Source organism: Cydia strobilella, chromosome 7, assembly GCF_947568885.1.
Source record: "Cydia strobilella chromosome 7, ilCydStro3.1, whole genome shotgun sequence".
NCBI lineage: Eukaryota > Metazoa > Arthropoda > Insecta > Lepidoptera > Tortricidae > Cydia > Cydia strobilella.
In genome coordinates, this window is record NC_086047.1 from 7,683,138 (window position 1) to 7,708,725 (window position 25,588).

Sequence of the window (25,588 nt, forward strand, 5' to 3'; positions counted from 1 at the left end):
ACAATGACATGCTCCTAGATATACTAGGTCTGTAATTAGTTTATATAGCTCCAGTTTATAAAACAAAAAATAGAGCAAAAGCAACTTTTGTACGAAAAACTTAAATTTTGTATTGTAATTTTGTAGCTACATAAACTAATTACAGACCTTATCCTATTGTAAGTATAAAGTTTCAGAGCAAACTAGCTACTCGTTTTAAAATGAGAGCGTAACTACCTTCGTATGGAGAACCGAGCGGTAGTACTATTAGTTATTCTGTGACCAAGCTTGCCGAGGACCCTTAAGTAACTTTCTTAAAGAAACCGGTATTCTAATTAACTCCATTTTGGAGATAATTTATGATTTGTTTTTATCTGATAAAGCCCCTACGAGCGTGTACACTTGCCTAAGGGCCTGTTTATTTAGTGTTTAGTATGACTAAATTATCTCGGACGATCGATATTCGAAATGTCATATAGTTTTTAATTGTTTGGTGGATTTTAAATATGATGTAATTTTAAAATAATACAAAAAAATATGCCATTCAGTTTCATAGACATAGACAGAAAGAATCATATCTTCTCATCATCATCTATCTTAGACTAGTACTAGCACCGAAAAGAAAAGGATGAGTATAGTTTTTTTTGTTCTTATTTACTGACAATTTGGTTTGACCAACTATACCTACTTACTACCTGCCATACCCCGAAGTTACCGGAGTTTAAAAAAAACATGTATAAATACTATATGTACACTTAATGTATCCTGTAAAGGCATACCTATGTAAATATTAGAACCCATTCATGTTAATAATGTCTCCGGAAAATATTACATGTTAATTACATGTATCATTTTAGTGTATCTACAGTCAAGTTAGTCAAGTGTAAAAATATGAGTGCATACAACTTACTCAAAAATATTTCCCATAGTTCTTAATTCGCTAACATAAGAGCTATGGGACATATTTTTGAGTATGATGGGTGCACCCATATTTTTACACTTGGCTGTACTTACTTATATACTGTCTTGTTTACCCTAATAAGACGACGAGATGACGGAGCTTTTTATTAGAGGAAGGCTTACGTATTATTTTTAACGAGGTAATTTATTTACATTAGTTCGCTCTAAGTCAAGATGCTTTTTGCGCTTAAGCTTCTTAAAACTATTTACTTAGGTGATTTAAACATAATTTTAACGAAATAGATTCTCCCTCTAAAGTTCTAAACAGTTGTCATAAAATGTATTCAGTTTAAACTCCAGTGGGGACTATTCTAAAAGCACTATGAGGGTTCATTTAACATCGCAAATAATAAAATCATTATTGTTATGAGTAGCTGTACCACGAGGTGACACTTGAGGTTAAACTCGATCGCAGTCCAACTCGCTCGCACTGATGCATTAGTTCGTGCGGTAGAGAGGGAATGCGCTAAAGTTCACGCATTCGCTAACGTAAATGTCAAATGCCAACTCAAGGTAGCCGTGTAGGTATCTTCTTAGCTTAAATCATTTGATTTTTTTGATTAAAGTAATCTTGAGTCAGAATCTGCAAAGTCGTTCATATATGGGTGAATCAACTTTTTGTGTTGTTATCCTGTCCCGTTGTCCAAGGGACAATACTGGCACATTGATCGAAGAGATGTTGTATGCCATTCTATTAACATGCTTAGTAGATTGCCCGTTATGGAAATTGGTTATACCTACCACAAAAATGCATATTTGATTTTGATACATTTACATGTCCCGTGTACAACTAATCTTAACCATGGCAACGAGTGACACTAAAAAGTTAATTCACCCAGTCTATAATTATGTTATTATTGGATTAGTTATAACTCATCATTCTCATCAACCTTTATAAAATAGAACTAAACCCAAGCTTAATACAATATCTCGGTCTTTCATGCAACAAAATGTCTTAGAGATCTTGCCCACTGACATCTAGTGTTTTGCGGGATACGGTTTTCTGCAGGATTCCGTTGTAGTAGTATACGTGCTAATATAGTAACGTTCACACGAGCATTCCGTTTGCGGGATACTGCACGCATGCTACAGAAAACGGGATCCTGCAGAAAACCGTACCTGCAAAAACTGGACGTTAGTGGGAAAGCGGCCTTAAGTACTTACTTTGACTACGAATACATATGTAAGACATATCGCCAGCGTAGGCAGAGGGGACGACATCAGGGGCCAGTCTTTGACCCTCGGGTCACTTTTGTTGTCCATCAGGTCATGGTAACCCGCCACTAGCCTACTCAACGTCTCCATTTTCACTGCAACAAACAGAAACTAATTTAAATTTACGACAGTCGGGCAGGTGATCAGGTAAGGTAACTAGCAGCCAGCCAGGCCGAATGTCAAGACAAACTGGCTCTCAGATTAGGTTTAGGCATTTAACGTTCATTCGACCAAATTATGTGTAGTGCCCTTGTACTCATGAACTTACGCAGTGAGTGGACTGATAACAGATGGTTTCTTAAGTATAAAGACAATATATATTACCTAGGGTGTATCACTTATCTATGAAGAAAAAAAAACTTATTTTGTAACTTCTAATAATTACTAAAAGTTAGGTTTAGGTCTAAAATACCGAAATATGTTTAAAATTTGTTTACGGGCCACCATTTAATAGGTATAAAATTGAATATAGGGTTAAAAATATAGTAATTTTGGACTTATTTACAATAGACTTATATTGACCAATATAAGTCTAGTGAAACTAACCGTGAATCATTCAAAACTTTTATTTACAATATTTTATTAATTGTATATTTTAAACATATCAAAACACCCATTTGAATATTTAGGTTTGTATTGCCTCAAAAATTGCCTTACGAAACTCTATACAAAGTTTGTATGGAGTTTTCAAAACATCAAGGCCGGTGAGCGAGCTGCTAAAAGTGACAGCTAACGTAGATATTTTTACCCCCTTATGTACCCAACTTTGTTTGTGTTGGGTATGGTAGGGTACAACCAGTTGGAGGTTAGGCGGGAGCTTGCTCTAGCGTCCTATATATTTAAATTATTGTGCGTTAAGATCAGTAACCCGGAGGTAGTAGGAGGTAGATCAGTAACAGAGGTACTGGCCACGGTGGCGCCGACACCAACCACAGCTGCTAGCCGTCCCGTGCCGCGCGCGCGCACCGACCTACTGCACGAGGCGCCGTGGACGAGAGCCTTGCGGCCCTTGCGCATGCTCAATCAAGTTACTACCCGGATTGATGTGTTCCATTGTTATGAGAATGACTTCATCAAAGTCACTTTGTTTGTGGTCTGTTATACTTAGAAATAGTTTAATAAATATTTTAATATGTCTCTAGTTTACATTTTGCTACACTATCGCAAACTGTTATGATAGCTGTATCGTTATTATTAATAAATAAAATAAAATAAATATTTTGGATACAGTTCGTAATCCGGTTCATATGAGAATCTAGGTAATAAACCTTTTTTTTTTTTCAATACGAATTAAAACAAAACTAAAAATTAATAGTTTATCATACCATCCACCACCTACATGAGACAGTCACCATTCAAGCACCAAGTTAATCTCAATTAGTCATATATTTTTAATAATCGTACATCGCTGTTTTGTTCATGATAAAACTATGTAACGGAAGTTACGACATCTTTTTGCCAGGCGTTTACAAATTAGCTCCTGCATATACTGTAATCAGGCACATACTTATGAAATATCAAAGTTCCTAAGACAATCATAATTAATCAGTTATCTATGAATCTAAACCCGCTCACTAGCCAGCAAGCAAGGCTAATGCTACATGTGGACATATTAAACGCATACCTTTTGTCAGTCATATTGTCTACCGAGTGTCATATACAGTATGTGACTAGCCCCCTCCCCCCCTCCCACACCTGTCACGCAAAATAGGGGCCAGCCGTCGAGTTGCGGAAAATCGCCCAAACTACAATACAATACAACTGAATTTCAAATGTATGATTGATTTATATATAATTACTTTAACGTAGAAAAAGTTAAATAATAACATTAATAACTGTATGAGTAGGTATACTTTTTTTTTTTGTGGATCAATTTTTGTGATCATGTAATATCTAGTACAACTCGAATTTACTACACATCCGAGTGAAAAGCGGATCTAGTCTAGAGAAAAGTTGTTGCCACTGTTAAATCTGTTTGCGAATTTTTGCATACATTCAAGCTTTGACGTCAACAAAGCGGTTAATCTGGTCAAGTCGGAAAATAATAAAAAAAAAACCGGTCAAGTGCGAGTTCGTTTCACTCGCGCACCGAGGGTTCCGTACAAACTAAATTTTCTCATGTAAATAGAATCACGAAAGACTTGACCAGAAGTATACTAAGCGTAATTGTAGACAGCGCCATCTATCGGCTAACTAAATTGCGCGACCTGTATGTATGTTGATTTTTCAGGGATAATTCCTTATCATGTGAACCGATTTCAACAATTTTTGTTTTATTTGAAAGAAGCAGATTTTAGTGTAATCTCATAGACATTTCAAGTATAACATATATACACCCGCAAATGGGCTTAAATTGCAAATTAAATTAGAAAATGTTAATGATAATTTAAAAAAATGTTTTCAATTAGAGGTGTGAGTTTATTTTTCCTGTAATATTTATGATAATGTTATTATTTTTCGTTGGTACGTAAAAATTTTATAATTTTTCGTTGGTAAACTTCGGAGATAAGGGGGGGGGGGGTATTTTTTTCACATTTTCCTTCATAAGTCAATTTTTTATTTCTATGAAAAACTAATAACAAATTGTTTTGTTATGTTTAATTCCAGCTCTTTCAAATTATATCCCACTCGACCTAGTAACTAGACTTTGAAATTTTACCCCCTCTTTATATTGGACATTTTTCATAATTAATAAAAATAAAATAAAGAAAATAACACTTCCAATGTGTTTGGGTTAGCGTTGTTCATAACTATTCCAAATTTCAAATCGATAGCTTCAGTAGCTCTCGAGATATTTAGCAATATGACAGACAGACAGACGAACAGAGTCGCACCATAAGGGTTCCTTTTGTACCTTTTTGGTACGGAACCCTAACAAGATTTGAATCAAATCGGGTTGACCTCAGAAGTTTGCGGCCGCCAACAGGTTTTCGAGTCGAGTCACAAATATTTAATGAGATGCGGAGCAACGAACTTATTTAACGTCATATCAACGTTTTATAAACCATCTCAATTAACTAAAAAAAAATATCTTATCAATTATCATTTAAAATTAACACTACTAGAAACATTTAGACAGCTGTCGCTTCTAGATAATATAACTAGTGTACGAACAGGTGGTGGCATTATGGACAGAGAGGGCAATGGAGTCGCCTAGGTATATTTTATAATTGAATGGATAACGATTAACTGATTGATTTCTCTAAAACGTACCCACACACATAACACAACACACAACAATACGCGCGGTAACGCGTAACATGTCGCGCGAGTGACTAAAACAAGTGAGTCTAAACCGTGATATTATTTAATGTCTAAAACGTACCGTTTCTTATTCAAATAGTATTAAATAATTGAATTTTCAAATTATTTCTCTATTTAATTGGGTGAAAGTCAGACAATGACTGTATAACAAACTACAAATAAAATGAACAGTCTTAAATGGATATTGTCAATTCAACATGCTATAATGTGAACTAAACATGCAATCGGATTAGGACTAACCTCTAAATCTCTTGGGCAGTTATGAGATTCCTAAACATTTTTCCTCCATTTATTTTAGTAAATTTGTATTGCATAGCACTCGTGTACCAATTATGAATCTACTGATGTCTATTTTATTGAAATCCACTCAATAGTTTAGGCGTTAGAAGTAAAAATATGATTTAATATTCGGCGTCCTCTCAAGACGGCTGTATTCTTTTTTCTTTAATAAAACAAGTGTAAACAGGTTGCGAAGGGCGAGAGGAATCTACCGATACGTCATTTTTAAAAATTCATTGAGTATCCTGAGCTACTGATGTACTGATTATCAGTATTTAAACCCATTACCCTACTTTCTGTTTAAGTTGCAGTCGAGTAAAATGTTGATATTGGGGTATAACGTGTACAAATGTATAGACAAAAGTGTTTTTTTTATTTTTATAACAAGATATATTTTTTCGCAAAGATATCTAGGACTTTCTTGTGCAGAATTTAATAAGCTTTAATGTTACACCATTACTTACACCATAATTTCACAGAGACTGTAGATTTAGAGTAAAACTCTATGCTAACATTGTAACTACTTGCAAGACATATAAAAGGCTTTTTTTTATTTTATTTATTAAAGTGAAACTTTTATTCTATCGCCCTAAATTTTTTGGGCTGTCTAGCATGTCGCATAAAATTCTACTTTATTTCTTGTACTTAGAGTTCATAGTCTTTAAAATAACCATTCGACTTTTTGTTTTCGAACATAATGGATACAATACTTAATTAATTAAGGCTGATATTTGCTTGTATTTTCATACAAAGTTTTAAGGACAGTAGACCTTATTAACCTTAAATGAGTGGGTCAAATTCAGGTCAAATTTAACTTGCATGATTTCTTGCAAGGGTTTTCTTCTTCTTGGGCTTTCAGACGGGCTATTCTGTAATAATATCCTATGTAATATGTTTACTAATGTATAGGTACATACGTCGTATATCGTCGGTCTGTTAGATTCTAGATAATTTCTAGACGATAAGGCGCCATTAATTTATTACGTAAGACGATTTTTGCTAGTTTTTGACCCCCTCCCACCCCTATATAAGAAAAAATATGAATAGGCTGACCCCCCCCCCCCCATCCCTATTACGTAAGAATCTGAAGAAAAAAAGAATACACGTTAAAAAATCATTTTTGGAACGTTTATTTTTACCTACAAAGGTACTGGAGCCCGTTTACTAACTCTGCACCGTGTTTGATAGCATAGAGTGTGGAAGTATTATTTTAAATGACATAATTTCATACAAATAAAAAAAATCGCATCTTTGTGATCTTACGTAAGAACTATGAAAACCCCCTACCTCCCCCTTGTAAGAAAACATAAGGTATGTTTACCCCCCCTCCCCCCTAAATCGTCTTACGTAATAAATAAATGGCGCCTTATTGCGAGATAATCAATGCATCTTATTAATGCATTTGCATAACGTAACTGGTTAATGCAAACGATTCCATAAATAGATTCAATGCAACGTAAATATATTTGGAAAAATCCTACAAGTTTAAAAATAAACACGCGATTTCGTCAACAAATCAAAATAAGTATAGGTATTTATTTAATTACTAAAATGTTCTGGAACATTGCAGATGCAGATCAATTCATTATTATACAAACATTTTGCATTCACTATTATTCGCACTGTTCGAGGGTTATACAAAAAACACCTCTCTGTTTCCATTTTCGCTTCTAAGCATTTATTTACATATAAGTACATCTACGATTAAATATACCTACAGACTTATTAAATAAGAGGAAGAGGAAAGAACTAAATGGAACATAATATTTAATATTGTGCAACTTTGACCGTGACTGTTTTAACTACATTACGAGTACTGCCCACTCGGTAGGTATCCTTGCGATGCGAGTTTTTTTATTATTAATTTTTGAAAGCAATTTCGGCACAGCACAAACGTTTACTATATACCTATTTATTTATTTAAGTAAATTAATGCTATTTTTTAAGTTACCAACTTTAAAATTTATATTTTTTCGGTTTAGTGCTCCATTTAGCTCATTTACTGCATTGTCTCCACCACTTAGGTTGTCTGGAAAAAATCGCTTGTTAGGGATAAAACCGTCTTTTGTCTACCAATCGTATTATTTAGTTATATGTTTCCCCTGTTTGGTAAGCAATAAAAAATACATTGTATTGTGTATACCCGCAAAGATCTGATTTGATCTGACATTCGGAAATTTGCCTCCATGTATATTATTTGTAATAATATCCAATAGGACAAGGTGCGCGAAAACATCTACTTTATTGCAGAGGCCTAAAAGCGTGGCAATTTTGTCGCTTGTAACGCTCACCAACAATGGCCACGCGCTTACCAACAATGGGAACGCGCACACACAAAAGGAACAAAGGCTTTTGTTTAACAGATTAGGGTCTTTGGCGAAAAAATCATTTGAGAAGATGCAGACTATACATACGGGGTATTTAATCCAAGAGTGAGGAATATTTAATACTAGATTATTTTTTTCTGTGTTCGTTTTTCGTAAAATAGACATGAAAGTACGAAATCATCTATCGGCAGTTGGTTGGTTTGGGTTCCGTACCCAAAGAGTAAAAACGAGACCCTATTACTAAGACTCCGCTGTTCATCCGTCCGTCCGTCTTCTTTCACCAAGCTGTATCTCATGAACCGTGATAGCTAGACAGTTAAAATTTTCACAGATGATGTATTTCTGTTGCCGCTATAACAACAAACACTAAAAACAGAATAAAATAAACTAGCTACCCGCCCCGGCTTCGCACGGGTAGTTCAACTAATTTACACAAAACCTTTACAAATTATACATATAAACCTTCCTCTTGAATCACTTATATCTATTAAAAAAACCGCATCAAAATCCTTCGGGTAGTTTTAAAGATCTCTACAGAAGAACAGGTCCCTATGTATGCTTAGATCTTTAAAACATACAGACAGCGGAAAGCGACTTTGTTTTATACTATGTAGTGATATTATTAAGTTGTACATATTAGTAACTCTACATTATCTTATACCTTTAAACGAGCAATTCCTGTATATTATGTAAATGTAAAGAAAATCGTAATAACTATTTTCTTAAGACGAAAGGCGACGACTGCCCCGAAACCGCCTGTCCATACAAACGTAATCCTCATTTTCCTCTCTGGATATTAACATTATTTAAAATATTTTTAACACTTGATGTATTTTAATCATAGCTATGACCGTATGATTTTCGTTTGATTTTTTCATTATTATAGGAGCATTTAAAAATTTGTATGAAACCTTTTTTTCGCTCCATACTTTTATAATAATTAAAACACAAAAAAAACAACCGGTCGGGCATAGCTATGACTAAAATACGTAAAATTCTGTAATTTATTTTTTCTATAATGTCAATATCCAGGGAGGAAAATGATGACGACGTTTGTTTGGACAATCGATCATCCGCTTTACCCATAGAATCTTTCTTTAGAGTTTACCTATAGCCATAGAATGATATTGACATTCATGATTGGCAAAATATGAATGATTGCTCATTACTATAAGATAAATGTGATTGATTTTGTGTAAAAGAAATACCTAACAAAACCCTAAAATAGAGACTTTAAATGTTGTTTCTTCTTGTCTACAGGTAAATTATTTTGTATAAACAAATATTGTAGTAGGTTAGATGTTATAAGTTCGATTTCAAAATAAATTGTCGTCTTTACAGAAAAACGCAATTTCGCCTTTGTTTTATTCACAACAGTGAATTATCATTATACATATTTATATATTTCGGGGATCTCGGTAACGGCTCTAACCATTTCGATGAAATTTGATATATGGGGGTTTTCGGGAGCGAAATATCGATCTATTTAGCTAGGTCTTAGCCGGATGGAAAGTGGAAGCCTAGGAACAGGGTTCTGTTTGATGTCCTTTGGAAACTCGACTAAAAATATCTAATTGAATTCCTGACCCCAAATATGTATATTTAGACACCAAGTTTCTGATTCTAGGTGACTTAGAACTCGAGATATTAATAATTAACTATAATTCAAAATGGCCACCATAATATTAAATATGGCCGACGTTGGACTTGGTTCCTATCAAAAACTTACAGCTATGGACCTAACAAGTTCCTGAAAAAAAATTGGTGCTTTTGTCCAGCGTGTCCACATTTACGACAATTTGTTCGAGCACTCTGCCCCACTATTACCTGTTGTTTGAATTCTGAACTTATTTTATTTCAAAGTGTTAGTATCAGAAGTCGTAATAAAATATTAATCAAGTATAGGGTTTCCTGTAATTAGGCCAATTGTATTAGTTAGTTACCGTACTAACCGACTATGCGGTGCGCAGAGCCAATTTAACTACCCATTTTGTAAAAACATGGAATACTAGGTATTAAATGGGGCTAGCGTTGTCTTTATCCTAATCCAATTCGATACTTTTATCTATTCTGTGCATCACGTTCGCACACATTTAGTTCGATATTAACGAAAGAGTGCGTATTATGTATTAAATTGATTTAAATGCAATTAAAATTTGTCAAAATTTTATTCGAAAATTACCCCCTGAGCCTGGTGTACTGGAGGCGTATTCGAATTATAATAACTCAACTTGATTTATTATCTAGGTACTAATACAAACTACAGAGAGGGGCGAAAAGCCAGGAAATTCGCAGCTTGCAACGGAAGTCTTGGAGATCGCGCGGGTTTTAAGACGAAAGTGGAGGACCCGCGCGAAATCGCGTTTTTATACAAACGTAGTCCTCATTTTCCTCCTTGGATATTAACATTATTAAAAATATTTCGACACAATTAGTTGTATCACAGCTATGCCTCTACGTTTGATTTTTTTCGAATTTTTAATTATTATAATAGTTTAAAAATTTGTATGAAATCTGTTTTTCTCAATGATCAAAAAATCGAAAAAAGTCAAACGTGTAAAAATATTTTCCATAATGTCAATATTCAGAGGAAAATGGGGACTACATTTGTATATGGAGAAAGCGGCCGTCCCCTTTCCTCTTAACGTTTTACCTCATTAACTTTGATTAAAAATTTGCTTGTCAAATCCCTCGGCTATATCACTAGCTATTTTATGCTAAAATTTTATTGCCGTGGTATGCATGGTAACATACAATTGAAATTAAATGAAAATTAGGCACGATTTAGTGCTTATAGGTGCGAGCAAGAAGCACTGTGTATCGTCAATAGCAAATCGAATGAAGATTCGAACCTTCGATTATGCCAGGATCGTTTGTTAATTGCGTATTGACGGGCGGCGCGCGGCGCGCGGGCACCGCATACACACGACGTCGTTGACGCCTCGGCCGGCCCTGAGCGTGGCCCTGTCCGCACACTACCCTGTTATATGACACATTGCAATAATCGTATCATACAGAATTATACTTCCATTTCGTATTGTAAGCGAGAAGGATATAAGATGTTACCTATTTTAACTGTATGTGAAAATAATTGCTTAACCCTTAGTGTGGGAAACGGTCGATCAAGTCAAATTTGAAAAATAATTAATTTGCAAAAAGTCGTCTCCAACAATATACGTATGCCATCTGAAGGGCATAACGAATTGTTTTTTGTGCCGCTTTAGACTTTAATGGAAAGTTCCAAATAGCACACATATGAATGACTGTCGTGTTGCGAATAACATAAACAACGAAGTAAACAAATTCAAATTCTTTCCGATTATACAGGGTGGCTAAAAAATAAGTGCATTCCCGTTGCCAGGGAGGTTTTGGGATTATACTGAGCAACTTTTACTATGGGACCAACCACGAAATTGCGAAATAGTTATTTGTTATACAAGGGTGCAAAGTTGTATTTTACCCGCGAGTGTGTAATTGAAACACGAGCAAGCGAAAGGATTCTATAATTGAACCACGAGCGAAGCGAGTGGTTGTAAAAAAGAATCCTGAGCGTAGCTAGTGTTTCAACACACGAGAAGTAAAATACATTTGCAACCGTGTGTAACACAAAACTTTTGGCCTCACTATAGTGAGAAAAGTGCAACATCCAAAGGCGTTAGATCATCTTCATCACTGGAATCACTCATTTTTTTTCTCAAACACGCTATGTAATATTGATATTACGTTCTTTATATTAGGCTGGGAAGTATCACGTCTCCGGCGCGGCTAGACGAGGGGCCTGTAATGAAATTTCATACAAAGTTGCAGGCCTAGGCCGGGAAGTGGCTCTTTTTTAATTTCCATTCTACATATATTTGTCACACAGCATCATGGCATTCAGCCAAAAAAAAAACTATAACCAATATTTGCTTATGGTTCGGAATGACATTCTGCCAATACCCCTTTAAAAAACTAACAATAAACGATAAAAATATTAAATGAATACCTGTTAATTATACTCCATGTTTAGGCAACGATGTATGTGAAGCATAATATCAACATAAAAAACTATGTAATCTTAGTTATGTGGCTAAAACTACAGTCAGAAGGATGCAAGGCGAAAAATCAAAGATACATAAATATGTCTTGAAAATTTGTGTAATAAATTGATAAACTACATGTGTAAAATATACGACACGTGTGATAAAGATAGGTACAGGTGGTAGTTATATTTTGTGCCTAGTTTACTTTTAGTTTCTTTAGAATAAAAACTTTGATTTCGTGGAGATTTCTTTATTTATTTCATTGCATGTTTGAGAAAAGCACTATACATACATCGGCGTGAAAAAGGGTTGTCGGCTTCATAACTATCTGGCCTCACTACGTTCGGCCGTATATATGCATTCGGACGGGGGCCCCTTACTTCCCGGCCTCCGTAGTAATGTACTATTACGATATTATAATAGAAAACTGGAAGTTATGTATTTTCCCCTCACTAGCTCGGAAAGTTGTCTTTTATCCTTTAACACAAGCAGGAAAAACACATTTTATCCACTAGTGGGGAAAGTAATTTGACCTTGGATGGAGCATGTTTAAGTAGCTTGACAGATAACAAAACGTAAAACGCTTATAATAATGATTCGTTTGATATTAATTATCATTAAACAAATGGTTTGATAATCTAATAAAAATACCAAATTTAGCTTTATTTAATGATTTTATGTCATAAACCTTAAAGTTCCATAAGAAACGTTTGTTTTTTAATAATGATGTTAAATATAATTCTGAGCGCACAAGTTTAGTCGATGCAATTTCAAAACGCATCATTGACATTTCATACGTCAGAAATGTCAACAAAATTTTTACTTAAAAACTTCTCACGTAAAAATACAGAATTTCCAGAGTTTTTTGTTATAATATCGTAAAAAAATGAGTGATTTCAGTGATGAAGATTATCTAACGCCTGTGGATGTTGCACTTTCCTCGCTATAGTGAGGTGAAAAGTTTTGTGTTACACACGGGTGCAAATGTATTTTACTTCTCGTGTGTTAAAACACTTGCTACGCTCAGGATTCTATTTTAGAACCACTCGCTTCGCTCGTGGTTCAACTATAGAATCCTTTCCCTTGCTCGTGTTTCAATTCCACACTCGCGGGTAAAATACAACTTTGCATCCTTGTATAACAAATAACTATTTACGTGTCAGAGTCAGTGAGAACGGTTTTAAAGTAAAAATTTTGTTGACACTTGACAATGTTGACATTTCTGACGATGCGTTTTGAAATTGCATCGACTCATTTACTTCACTTATATGCAACATCATTAAAAAAAACAAATATTTCTTATGACTTAAAATCATTAAAAAAAGCTATATTTGGTATTTTTTATTAAATTCTCGAACCATTTATTTAATGATAATTAATGTCGAACGAACCATTATTATGAGCGTTTTACGTTTTCTTATCTGTCAAAAGCTTTCAAATTACTTTCCCCACTAGTGGATAGAATGCGTTTTTCCCCGCTTGTTTTAACACATTCACTGCCCCCAACGCACATGTGCGTTCCCCGTCATACAAGTTTGTTCCTAGGCCACGCCCCCTGGCAGTGAATGCGCTAAAGGATAAAAGACGGCTTTCCGAGCTAGTGAGGGAAAAAAAATTACCCTCCCATAGAAAATCGACCAGCGAAAATCTATGAAACAGCCAAATTTTTTTTCGCGATTTTGGGGTTGGTCCCATAGTAAAAGTTACTCAGTATAATCCCAAAACCTTTCTGGCAACAGGAACGCATTTATTTTTTACCCACCGTGTATAAAAAAATTACCACTGTTAGTAACAACAAAGTGCTTCCTGTTGATGTTGAATAAGATCAGCCTTTGTCGCTATAATTATAATATCTCGTCGTCACGGCAAGATTGAGCAACATTAAGTACCTACTTATAGAGTGTCAATGAAACAACCATTGCTAATAAGGAAAGCCTCTTTGGAGCAAAACCATTAGCAATGACTGAACATTAATTGGAATAAAATCTACGGTGATATCATTACCGCGCAGTTCTTTTCTTAAGGATATCATGTTTTTATAACATCATTCTGTACAGAGTATTTTACACAAAGCCGTACATTATAGGTAACCGTATTCGTCATTTTATCCGCATTTTGTAATAAAGAAAAAACAAACAGCAAAACATTTTTTTATTACGTTGGTCCGGTTTTGCGCAGCGACGGTGAAGATGTTGCCCTTGAAATATTACTCTGTATACATTATACAGGGTGACCTTAGCCATTGGACAAACCCTAAAATCCCACGCAGGGTTACTTCTCAGGAATGCTCTAACGTTAATATTTTTTTAATAAGTACAAAAGATAAAAAACTAATTTTCAAACAAAAGTTATTTCCAATATTTAATCGACAACAAAAAGAAACAACCTGTATTAATCATTAGCAGTGCTTTTGACAATTTGTTCGAAAATATGCGGCAATTATGGATGGTATAGAAAGGATGCCAATCTCTTATGGCAGAATTGTTGCAAAAGTGACCGCTTTCAGCTTTAAATAATAGTTCCTAATCTCTCCGGTGGCGCTAGTTAGGCTCTGGGACATGAGTATAACATGAACCATATAAGGCAACAAATAACCCGACCAAATTACGTAGGTTATTTTTGGTAGTATTTCGGTGTATGGTGGCGCCGCCTAATTACTGTTTTTTGATGGACACTTTTCATACATAGAGATTTGGCTCCTTTATATAGTCTCCATGGCGGCAATGATGACTTTTGTCAAAAGTCAGAATCTTATTATTGTCATAAATAAAAGGTAATAAAAAAGGTCGAAGAAGGTTTCATACTATTTATGACCTCAGGAGCTACTAACACATACAGGCTGCTCCAAAGTAAAAAATCGTAATTTGTTAATTTCGTCGTAACTCGTAACCGCTGCAGTGGGTTATTATGATACTTTGTATACTGTTTTTAAATACCCTAATGCATATGTACATTTCGGCTTTGTCCAAGAGCTAGGGACACCCTGTATAATAACAGGGCTTCTATGTTTTTCTACATATAAGAAAATCCAAATGTCACTATATATTATATCTATTGAGCGCAAATAGAGCATATTTAAAGTACTAAAAACGATTGACGTTTCATAAAAAAAGTCCGGAATTTATTATATATTTTACTAATAATGAGTAATAATACACATTGAAATTAATTAAGGGTTAAATTGGATTTTATTAATATTTCTGTCACTGTTTTTAGGCCAACCAATCGTATTGTTTAGATATACCTATATACTGTCTATTTACATTTACAGCCGTAAAATATGTTTGTATACGGTATAATTTTTCAACGAGTGTTGTTATGAATACAAAATGCCGTTAATGTGTCACATACCTGTTTGTTATGTTTCCCAGATTTGCGTTACGCGCAGTCAACGAACGTTACACTAATGCTCGAGCTATTCCCGATACGAACACAAAGGATGATTTCAATGACAGTAATTGATGTAAATGGTCTAGTTATGTAACATGTCATTTAACTAGTTTAATAGAAAATGGCGCCGTTGTTACAAGTGTAATTATAAAAGAATGCAGATTAACAATCTAATTAGAGATTACTGGCGCTTCATTCGGCGCATCTATACGAGTAAACGCGGAATAGGTACCAAAAATATAATATTTCTGATGTTTTAATTAAATTTTATGGTGATTCACAGAATTTATCTCGTCAAGTGAATTGTACAATTCTTATGAGAATAAATGATCTTAAACCTAAAAAAAAATATCACAGAATTCACGCAATTTTACGAGGTGCTGCATGAGTGTGGTTCAAAATTATTACTCTGAGGTACGAGTAATATACAAATATTGAATGATAAATTAACAAAAAAACTATGTTGCGTATGTATTTTTACGATACTGACAAACGTTTTTGATTTCAGACGTCTTTGGCTATTTAGTTTGGCTCACGCCAGTCACCTCATCTTATTTTATCTAGGTTCCATAGATTATTAGGTTGGTAATTTTGTGTAATTTGATCTAACGCTTAATATGTTTTAATGCGATGGTAAAATAAGTACGTATGTAATAAAGAGCTTTACTTGCGTTTCGATTTCGATATTCCTTTTGTCTTAAACTTAATACTTGATAAGCTAATCTAAATTAAAAATAAAATGTTTAAATAGGAAATAGTAATTGCAATCAAAGTCCAGAGTGTGCCAGCAAAGTGACAGTGGCGGGTATTCAATTGCAACACTAAACCGCGGCGGCGTTGCTTGCGCCACGAGACCGCTCCGCCGTCGCCGGCACATTCCTCGGTGCTCAAGCTCTTGGAGAAGTTCAAAGTCACCAGACCAGTCCTCTCAGCTAACTGAGACGTCATCATGCTCGAGCCTAAGTCTCCATTCCGCAGCGCTTCGATGTGCCCGCCCGACACGCGAAGTTCAATACAATTACATAAGGCCTTCGCTCGTCTTGGGATTATTTGCCCCATGTTTCCGTTACGCGTAAATCGACAATTTCCATTGATAATGACATCTTGCAATAAACTGATCAATTAACTGTGACGCGCGTGCTGCAGGTATAAAACATAGTTATGATTATTATAATTTAGCTGGCTGCTATTTCAGTGTGTGTAGTTTTTTTCCCTACAAGTCGAAATCCAAGTTTATGTAGCTACTTATATTACTTGTGGTCGTTATCTTCAACTACTGTTTCCCTTTTTTATTATGATTCATTCTTAATTACTTAATAAACTTTTGTCAAAACTTTTTTTTTTTTATGTGTATTTCGTATAAACTCATGGGTATATACATCCCGGTCATTTGATAGGCGTGCGTGGGGATACAGATCCAATACGTAGAGGCCCTTTGGAGAAGTTTGCTGTTATGTAATACACCTGCTAGAACCCATTCACGGGTACAAATAGATACCCGTAAATCGGTCCTAACAGGCGTTGGAGCTGTTATAAACACAGTGGAAAAGAGTGCCGGTTATGGTATTGAAGTTTAGCTGGTCAAAAGATTGGGCTATTGCTGAGAGATCCGGACACCTGCCATAACAATGTCTGTACACGTTATCGAGGCAGGCGGTGACTTGCCGCCGACTAGATGGGCCCCTGAAACTGCCGTCGTGAAGACGACCAGAAGCAACACCGGTGTGAGCGGCTCAGGGGTGTCGAGAGGTGTGCGCCGCTTTCTACCCAGTGGCTGTAACCAGCCACTGTGCCAACTCGCGTCTTATGCATCTTTTACTTCCACCCCTGCTCTATATATATATAGCTCTAGCGACTCCTCTCTGGACGGCCAATGAAGGCAAGCCAGAGCTGAGAGTCCTGCGGGTCCCCTTGGGGTCCACTCCGACCGATGAAGACACGCCGGAGACGGAGACCCTGACCGACTCTCGGGAGCACTCGGGTCCGTGGGGTCGTTACTCCCCAACAGCTCGCCACAAGCTGCCTTTATTTTATTATTATTATAATGTCACTTACAGTATACACAAAACATGACACTTAGGAATATACGAATTGAATTATACATAACTATAATAAATTAACAACAACAACAGTTAAGTCAGAACTTAAATAATATTATTATTATCTAATCGGCACTAATGGTGCTCGGGGCGACAATAGCCTCGAGGTAGCGCCCGGCTGTGGCTATTTTGAAAATTACATTTATTTTCACCACACCGGCTGGAGTACTCGGCTTACTCGGGTATCAATATTAGGACGAGCGGTTAAACAACAACTTTGCCCCCTTGTTAAAAAAATAACTATTATTATCTACTAATCCCAAAGTGTCAGCTCGATAGCACCAAAATATTGTATTTAGAAATTCTAAATCGATAAGGATATTAGAAGTAGGTTATGTAAGATTTTTATTAGATTGTTAGTTTGTAACGAGATTTTTAAACCTACTTTAAGGATACTACTCATACCAAAAAATCTCGATTACGAATTATTTTAAAGATCTAAAACGTGCTTCCCATAATATCTCCTATTAGGTACTTGATTATATTGATTGAAACTAACACAATTTTCACTCATAATTTTAAACTAACACTTAATCGCTTAAAAATAAAATCGTGTCGTGTGTGTGTCGTGTGATCGTGTTAGTTTAAAATTATAAGTGAAAAGTTCACGGCTATATCATATAATAATGAATGACGTCCTCGTTCTCATATATTCCCGTGTTACAAGCGATTAACGCGCTTATTAATAGGTACCTAGAGTCCAGCTAAGCTAACTCTGCGACTTTGACAGAAAAAAGCGTGGAATTGTCATTATCATTAAATACGTCATATTATTATTTTATGAAATATTTTGATTTGTGTTTTGTGTGTTGTGTGTGATTACCGCCTCGGCCACCGGTAGACTTGGTCACTTTTTCCTTAGTGTATGATATCTATTTCACTTTACATTTATGATGACATGTTCACTCACGCTTTGTCATATTTATAACAAATGACATGCAGAATTAGCTTAGTCCAACAGCACATTTCTATTGTAATAGCGGCTACACAGAGCATAACATAATTAGGCATTAAAATACTCGTGTGATCCTTTTATAAAACTCATTTCATTCGTTTCATAAACCCACACTCGTATTTTAATGCCTTTCATTATGTAGCAGTCACATAAACTACTATTATTTTTAATTCGTTACTTGCGAAATATCATTTTTATGTGGACAGATCTATTGTTTAGACATTAAGGATTGCAATAAGTCCAAAACTGTGCGGTAAGTTAGGTTTATATTCAAACTATACGCAATTATTTGTAGCAACTTCGTCAACTGGACGGAAACTAGCACTGGACGGTATCTAGCACACCACCCTATTTCATTTAGTATTCGGTAACTTAAACATTTATGATTTTAAAATAGATCTTAACAAGCATTTTGTTTATCAAACAGCATTTTATGTTCTAAGCCTAAAATAAGTAGGTACCTACTTAAATATGAATTTTTGCTATAGATGGCAACAAATAGTGACTGATGGCCATAAGACACATAAAGTCTAAAAGATTTGATGCGAATTTAATAAAGCATTATTTAATTTCATAATTGAATAAGAACGCTATCTTAAATGGGGCATTTTCTATTAAAAGGGACCTTATTGTCGATGGCGCTTACGCCGCACAGCGTCGCGCGGCATTGTATTTATATCGGAGCATCCTTAATAATGGCGTAAGCGCCATCGACAATAAGGTCCCTTTTTATAGAAAATACCACAAATAAACATAAAAGTTTGATTGATGAACTTAAAGTTAACTCAAAGTTCATTGAGATAAAACAAAAAAAGTATTAATTCATTCACACTTCGATACTAAATAAACATTGGATGATTTCATCATAAATCAGAGACGAATGCTATACTAGCAAAATTCATTGAACTTATTATCATATACAGGTGAAGGCTAGTCCTTACAATCACACAAGCATTCAGCCATTAAGTACGTACGATCTCTGTAAGCCGCGAGTCCAAGTTAAGGTAAATCGAGGCCCCGGTCCATGCATGAGACCCATTTTGTTTAGATAATTAGCCAAATTATATAAATGCTTTTTTATATCTATGCCAAGGTGCTACGAAGTATCACGGCTATGTTATAAGTTTACGGACCTATTCGAAATTCAACAAAGTTAAACCAGAAAAATATTCACAAAAAAAACAAGAATGACTGCAAAAAATAAATTTATAATATATACACTTAATTAAACTTGTAAAAGTTGTGATAATTCGACCTTGAAAGCATTAGTGAAAAATTATTATTGATTGAAGTAAAGTTCAAGGGTAACTCGAGCCGGTGTCAGTCATTTCGGACGTCACGCGTAGCCGGTTCAAGATGAGCCGTCATTTTTATTGCAAAATTATTAGCCATGTAAATTATGCCCAAGTTATCAACGAACCATGATGTTATCAAAAAACAGGAACAATCTATCTCGGTTGAGTGATTATAACTAACTGTACCTACGAGTTACAACTTTTCTTTTAATTGAAATTAAATGCTCTGACTTAAGTATAATTTAAAATGCAGCTATAAATTTGATTAAAATTGAAGATGAAGTAACATGAAGTAGGTATTAAGAAGTCAATAGGCGGTAAACGTTAGTTCAGGAGTACTATACTAGTTTACTAGTTAGTGGGAGGAGGGGGAGGGGGTAGTTTTACAATTTCTACGCGGATGAAGCCACAGGTAGAGCCTAGTGTTAAATAAATATTTTTATCCTCACATGGTTCTAACTTCATGAAAGCATTGTTTTGGATAATTGCACTTAATAAGTATGATAATTGAGGATCATGAATGAGGATGAAACTATGAAAATACAAAAACCCTAGTCCTCTCCTCTACCTACCCTTAAAACTGTTACCTTTGTTTTAATTACTTTTTAGTCGCAATTTTTTGTTAAACTTAGCACAGGTAATGAAGGAAGAAAGAATGATGAAATATAATGTATGTCTACCGATACAAAAACGATCGAACTTCGAACGCATGTCTATTGCCAGAAGACAACGACGGTGAAGTAAAAGATATGACATATAAAGCACCGTGACTAACGAAGAGTGCACGACATAAGTCGTCCAAGACAATCATACACTACGATTTGGACTTTCACATAGAAATTTGTACTTAGGATTTGCTATGGTATTGTCCGCTTCTCGACACATTCTGCATAGACTTTACTTTCCGCGACACAAAGAACTTGTCTGTCACCTGTAAGCAAGTTCTAAGAACGATTTAAGCCCAAGACATCATCGTCAATATGGTTCTCGGAGCCAGTCATTATTTACTAGATAAATGTTGAGCAATCTAGGTAAAGCAATTAATATCAATGCTGTCCATTTGAGGACTATTTTCCTTATCTCATGTTCATTGTTAGTAAACAATATCTGGGTGACCGAGAAAACTCGAGGGAAGAATTTTCGCAAGGACGAAACCTAGATAGACTGATTTTCCGTCTTCGTAAGCAGGTTGAGGATTTCAAGAAATTCTTCCAACCATTTTTGACTGATATGTTATGTTACGAACGCCAAGTATACTATTTGTTAATTATAAAATAGTTTACTCAGAGTTTCTTCATTTCGTTTGTCATTTTCTTTAGTTCATGTAAAATTTAAATTAGATAGTTTTCAATTAAAATACTTACCTACTTATAAAGTAACAAACATCATAAAAAATTGGCTTGTAGCTTTGTAAGTTGTAAATCCTAAAAACAGGTACAAAACTATTCGGATTTGAATTTTTGTTTATTTACTTAAATTTGTAAGCACAAAGAAGGATCCGGATTCTACATCCGTTTATATTTTTCCAAATGAATCACTATTATGGCAGGAATGTTTATTGCCTGTATTTTAATCTAGACTGACTGGTTTAGTACTTCATGGCAAAGTATGTAATAACATTATGTACTTCGTCAACTACCTAAGTGCCACTAGATGAAAACACTGCTTGACTTACCTAGTTTTAATCGCAGAGTAGTAAGTATATTAACAACTATTCTTCAATTGAAAGATCAATAAAAAAATAAAGATAATGAACGGTAATAAAACTAGATTACCGAAATGCTAGGTTTTGATAATGAATAAGTATAATCTAAATCTTACCAGCTTTATTAATGCTCCAGCACAGAAATGTTCACTCACGGCACTGGTGCAATAATTCAATAATATTTTATGGATACCTATAGCACCGTCCGCAGCGATCTAGATCTGTCGTGCGAACTGGCGGCGCGGGCGCTTGCGCGGGTCTATTGTGGACTAATAATGAGCGCGCGCGCGGCACGCCGCCGTATATATGCCTGCCCCTGACGTCACTCAGAGATAAGGACTTCGCAGCATCAAACTCCCATAAAGAAACGTGTTTAATCGCGGATTGCCGACTGTAATCCGATAACCGACAAGGGTGCGACGCTGACCAGAGTACAACTCCGACTCTCGTCGTTGTCCCCTATTAGAAGCAACAGTAAAAACCGCTTTCGTAATGTGACGACACAATATTTTTCAAGCATAAGGTAACGAAATGTTAGACATGACGTGTGTGACGTGACGATGCAATTGACATTTAATTTTCTTTTTTTTTATTGTATGCTTTTAATTTGACACTATGAAAGAAGTTTAATTATGAGAACTTTTTAGTAAACACTATATTCTCTAATTCCAAATTAAATAAAGTACCATCAAATATACAATTATACCTACGCTTGCCTAAAAAACGAAGGTATACTTCAAGCTCGTTAATTATTGAACATTTAAAAAATCCAATTTTAAGCTACTTTTTTACTACAATTTTTTACAATTAATATAGTATTTTACACAATCGCGATATAATAGAGAGCTTTTCAGTCGAGCACCGTGTTTAAGCAACGAAGTTGCTTTATCCGTAATCCGTATCGATAAAATTCTTATGCTTGAGTCGGAAGTGCCATAGACTATCCAACGTTGAAAAGAGTAAGGTTGTAGTGTTGCATATGAAGTTGTAATACACAGATTATAGTCGACGAGTAGAAAAACTACCTAATGTTTTTGGAAGAAATTTATTTATTTTACTAGTAATCATCAACATTCAACAGTATCAGAAAAGTGGGAAAACTTAGGCAACCCATAATTTTAAAGAGAGAATATGAAGAAAATAAGTATTGTGTACTATGGGATTGAATCTCATTTAAATAACGCTCTCTACTCACACAACTTTTTTTTAGATGAAATTAAAAACCAGACTGCTGCGGTTCAAAACTTTCATTATCAATTTATAGACTGAAAGCAAAGAATGAGTTCTAAAACAAATCTAAATCAAACAGTGGACAGGTCGGCAGTTTGGATAGCAGGCAAGTCAGAGAGTCAATGAACTTGTTACAGTGCAATTTTTTAAATTATTTAGTGACTAGCTGTTGCCCGCGACTTCGTACGCGTGGATTTGTATGTTGGTGGTTATATAAGTATTTTACATAAGCATAGAACATTATGCAGCAAGAAATATCAGTAGGGACGGTTAATCATTTGTTAATAATTATACAACGCATGAAATTAATTTGTCTTTCACCAACTACGAAGTTTCAAGCCCCTAACCGAAAAATAAAACGTTCTCGATATAATCCCTCTCAACCCTCTTAGAAGATTTTCGCATTTGCAATGGATTCAAACTTTCAACCCCTTTTTGACCCTGTTACGAGATTAATTTTGAAAAACGCTGAAATTACTTTTCCTGTATTCTAATAGTATGCCCATATACACAGTTTCAAGTCCGGCACTTGAAAAAATGTTTGATCTCCATACAAACTTTCAACCCCTTTTTCACCACCTTAGGGGATGAATTTTCAAAATCGCTTAAATTACTTTTCTTGTATTCTAATATTATACAAAGTTTACAGCCCTTATACAAAGTTTCAAGTTTCGCACTCACAACAATATTTGATCTCCATACAAACTTTCAACCCCTTTTTCACCACTTAGGGGTTGATTTGTTGACTCTTCGAAATTACTTTTTATTTGTAATCGGCTATTATGTGTTTTAAGAAGTTTGAAAGCATTTGTAATGGACCATGGTACTCCAAACTTTCAGAAAATACGTGTTATTATTACTGCTATTTTCTGCAATAATTATTATAAAAAATATGGGTCTCCATACAAGGAACTCATTAGCGTCGGTATTAATGGCCGCCATTTTGAATATCTCACTTCTGGTCAAGATTTCCATCGAGGAACCGGCAAATTCGGATTAATCGGGGTCAAATTAGGTTCAAAACCCGGTTGCCAAAAAGTAACATGATTTGCCAGTCGAAATCGATTTTATCGAAAATATGACCTGACTAGACCCATGCGCTTGGCAAAGAATAAAAGCCTATGGAGGAATCTGGTCTTCAACAGAAGGACATGATGTCACTATCCTCAGTATTGAGGGACCGACTGAAGAAGAAGGGATGCACTGAACAGTGCTAAAGCATAGGTACCTACCAAAAATTTATGTACTCTGCGTTTTAAATTTTGTTATCTTTCATTTTATTGAAGTCCTTATTTATTTTAAGTACCTATATACAAGTAAAATTATATATGTAGGGTACACGGAAATAACATGTCTAGTCACTTTAGTAACATTTTGAGTAATCGCGGTTTTAAAATTTGGAACCATGTCAGCATGTATGGTACTTCCGTGACCAGGTTTTTTTTAACAAAAAAAAAGTTGTGTTACATATATTAAGCAAAAGATATAACTAATAGTTTATTAGGAGCTCTACATTTTGAGATGAAAATGTTCTTTCCGTGTACCCTTCATATGGAATCATAAAACAAAACACATTTTTGTTTACACCATGTAATAATTTATTAAAATTTAATATATGAAATGAACTCACCTCTCTTAGTGAAGTTATTAAGAATTCTTACTGGTTATTTTTTTTAGTGACATGACAACTTTTTGGGTTGGCGCCAATTTCGTAAAAAATAACCGAATCTCATAAAAAGTCAAACTTAAAAAGCTCTATGACTCTTGTTTTTGGTAAAATATTACGAGTGTTTATAAACTACTTTTAGATACTTATTTTAGAGGATTTGTGGTTTTATGTCCCATTATAGGGTCCACTACTATACACATTATTAACATAGTTAATCTAAGTAAGAAATAAATTGATATTAGTAGCTATTTAAGCTATCAAACAGTGCGAGTTATGTTTTCTTGTCAAATTTCTCTCAAAACCCATTTCACCGCTATGGGCCAGGCAACGACACCAAATCACCTCTAACGGCGCTATCATTTTATGGTCAAAAATGTCGCAAATCGAGATATAACACGGATCAAAGAATTAAATAAACTAGAAATATATATTTTTTTTTTTACTAGCCTAATTTAGTGTCCCACTGCTGGGCAAAGGCCTCCCCTCGTTTCCTCCACTCGACCCTGTCGTTTGTAGTGTCCCGCCAATCCGGATAAAATGCGTCTAAGTCGTCCCGCCATCTCCTTTTCGGCCTGCCTGCACCCCGGCCAGCACCATCTATGGTGTTCCGTGGGTCCCACTCGGTAACCATTTTGGCCCACCTTTCAGGGTGCATGCGGCAGACATGCCCAGCCCAGTCCCACTTAAGCTTAGCGGTCTGGACACCTACATCTACAACTCGAGTTCTAGAGCGCAGTTCCGTGTTTCTGATTCTATCAGTTCTGCGAACACCTAGTATGCTGCGCTCCATCGCTCGCTGGCAAACCTTGAGTTTGGACTTTAACGCCTCAGATAATGACCATGTTTGAGCACCGTAGGTTAGGATAGGCAGGATACACATGTCGATGAGTTTGCGCTTGAGACACAGGGGAAGGTCGCCCTTCAATAGCGCCTTCATGGACCAGAAGCTCTTCCAGGCGTTGTCAATACGTCTATTGACCTCTATGGTTTGCCTGTTTTCGAAGGAGGCTATCTGGCCCAAGTAAATGTACTCATCAACATACTGTATATCCTGCCCATCTACCGTGACCCTGTGTTTTGCTCCATTGGTCATCAACTGAGTTTTCGCTCTGTTCATTATGAGTCCAACCTCAAGGCTCGCTGTGCTGAGATCTTGTAGCATGTGTTGTAGTTGAGATGCCGTGTGGGAGAAAAGGACG

At 35.4% G+C, this 25,588-nt stretch overlaps 2 protein-coding genes across 2 annotated transcripts in view; both read right to left on the reverse strand.

Annotated features, from left to right (window-relative positions):
* Positions 1-21,769, reverse strand: part of LOC134743114 (very long chain fatty acid elongase 7) — a 37,365-nt gene extending 15,596 nt beyond the window's left edge. The window contains exons 1-2 of the mRNA XM_063676447.1: positions 21,607-21,769; positions 2,104-2,249 (exon numbers count right to left, since the gene is read on the reverse strand). Coding sequence (XP_063532517.1) covers positions 2,104-2,244 — 141 coding nt within the window. The 5' untranslated portion in view covers positions 2,245-2,249; positions 21,607-21,769. The remainder of the gene's footprint in view (positions 1-2,103; positions 2,250-21,606) is intronic.
* The window catches only part of LOC134743136 (adult-specific cuticular protein ACP-20-like), a 294,612-nt gene that overhangs the window by 5,754 nt on the left and 263,270 nt on the right, over positions 1-25,588 (reverse strand). The gene's annotated exons all lie outside the window — the stretch shown is intronic.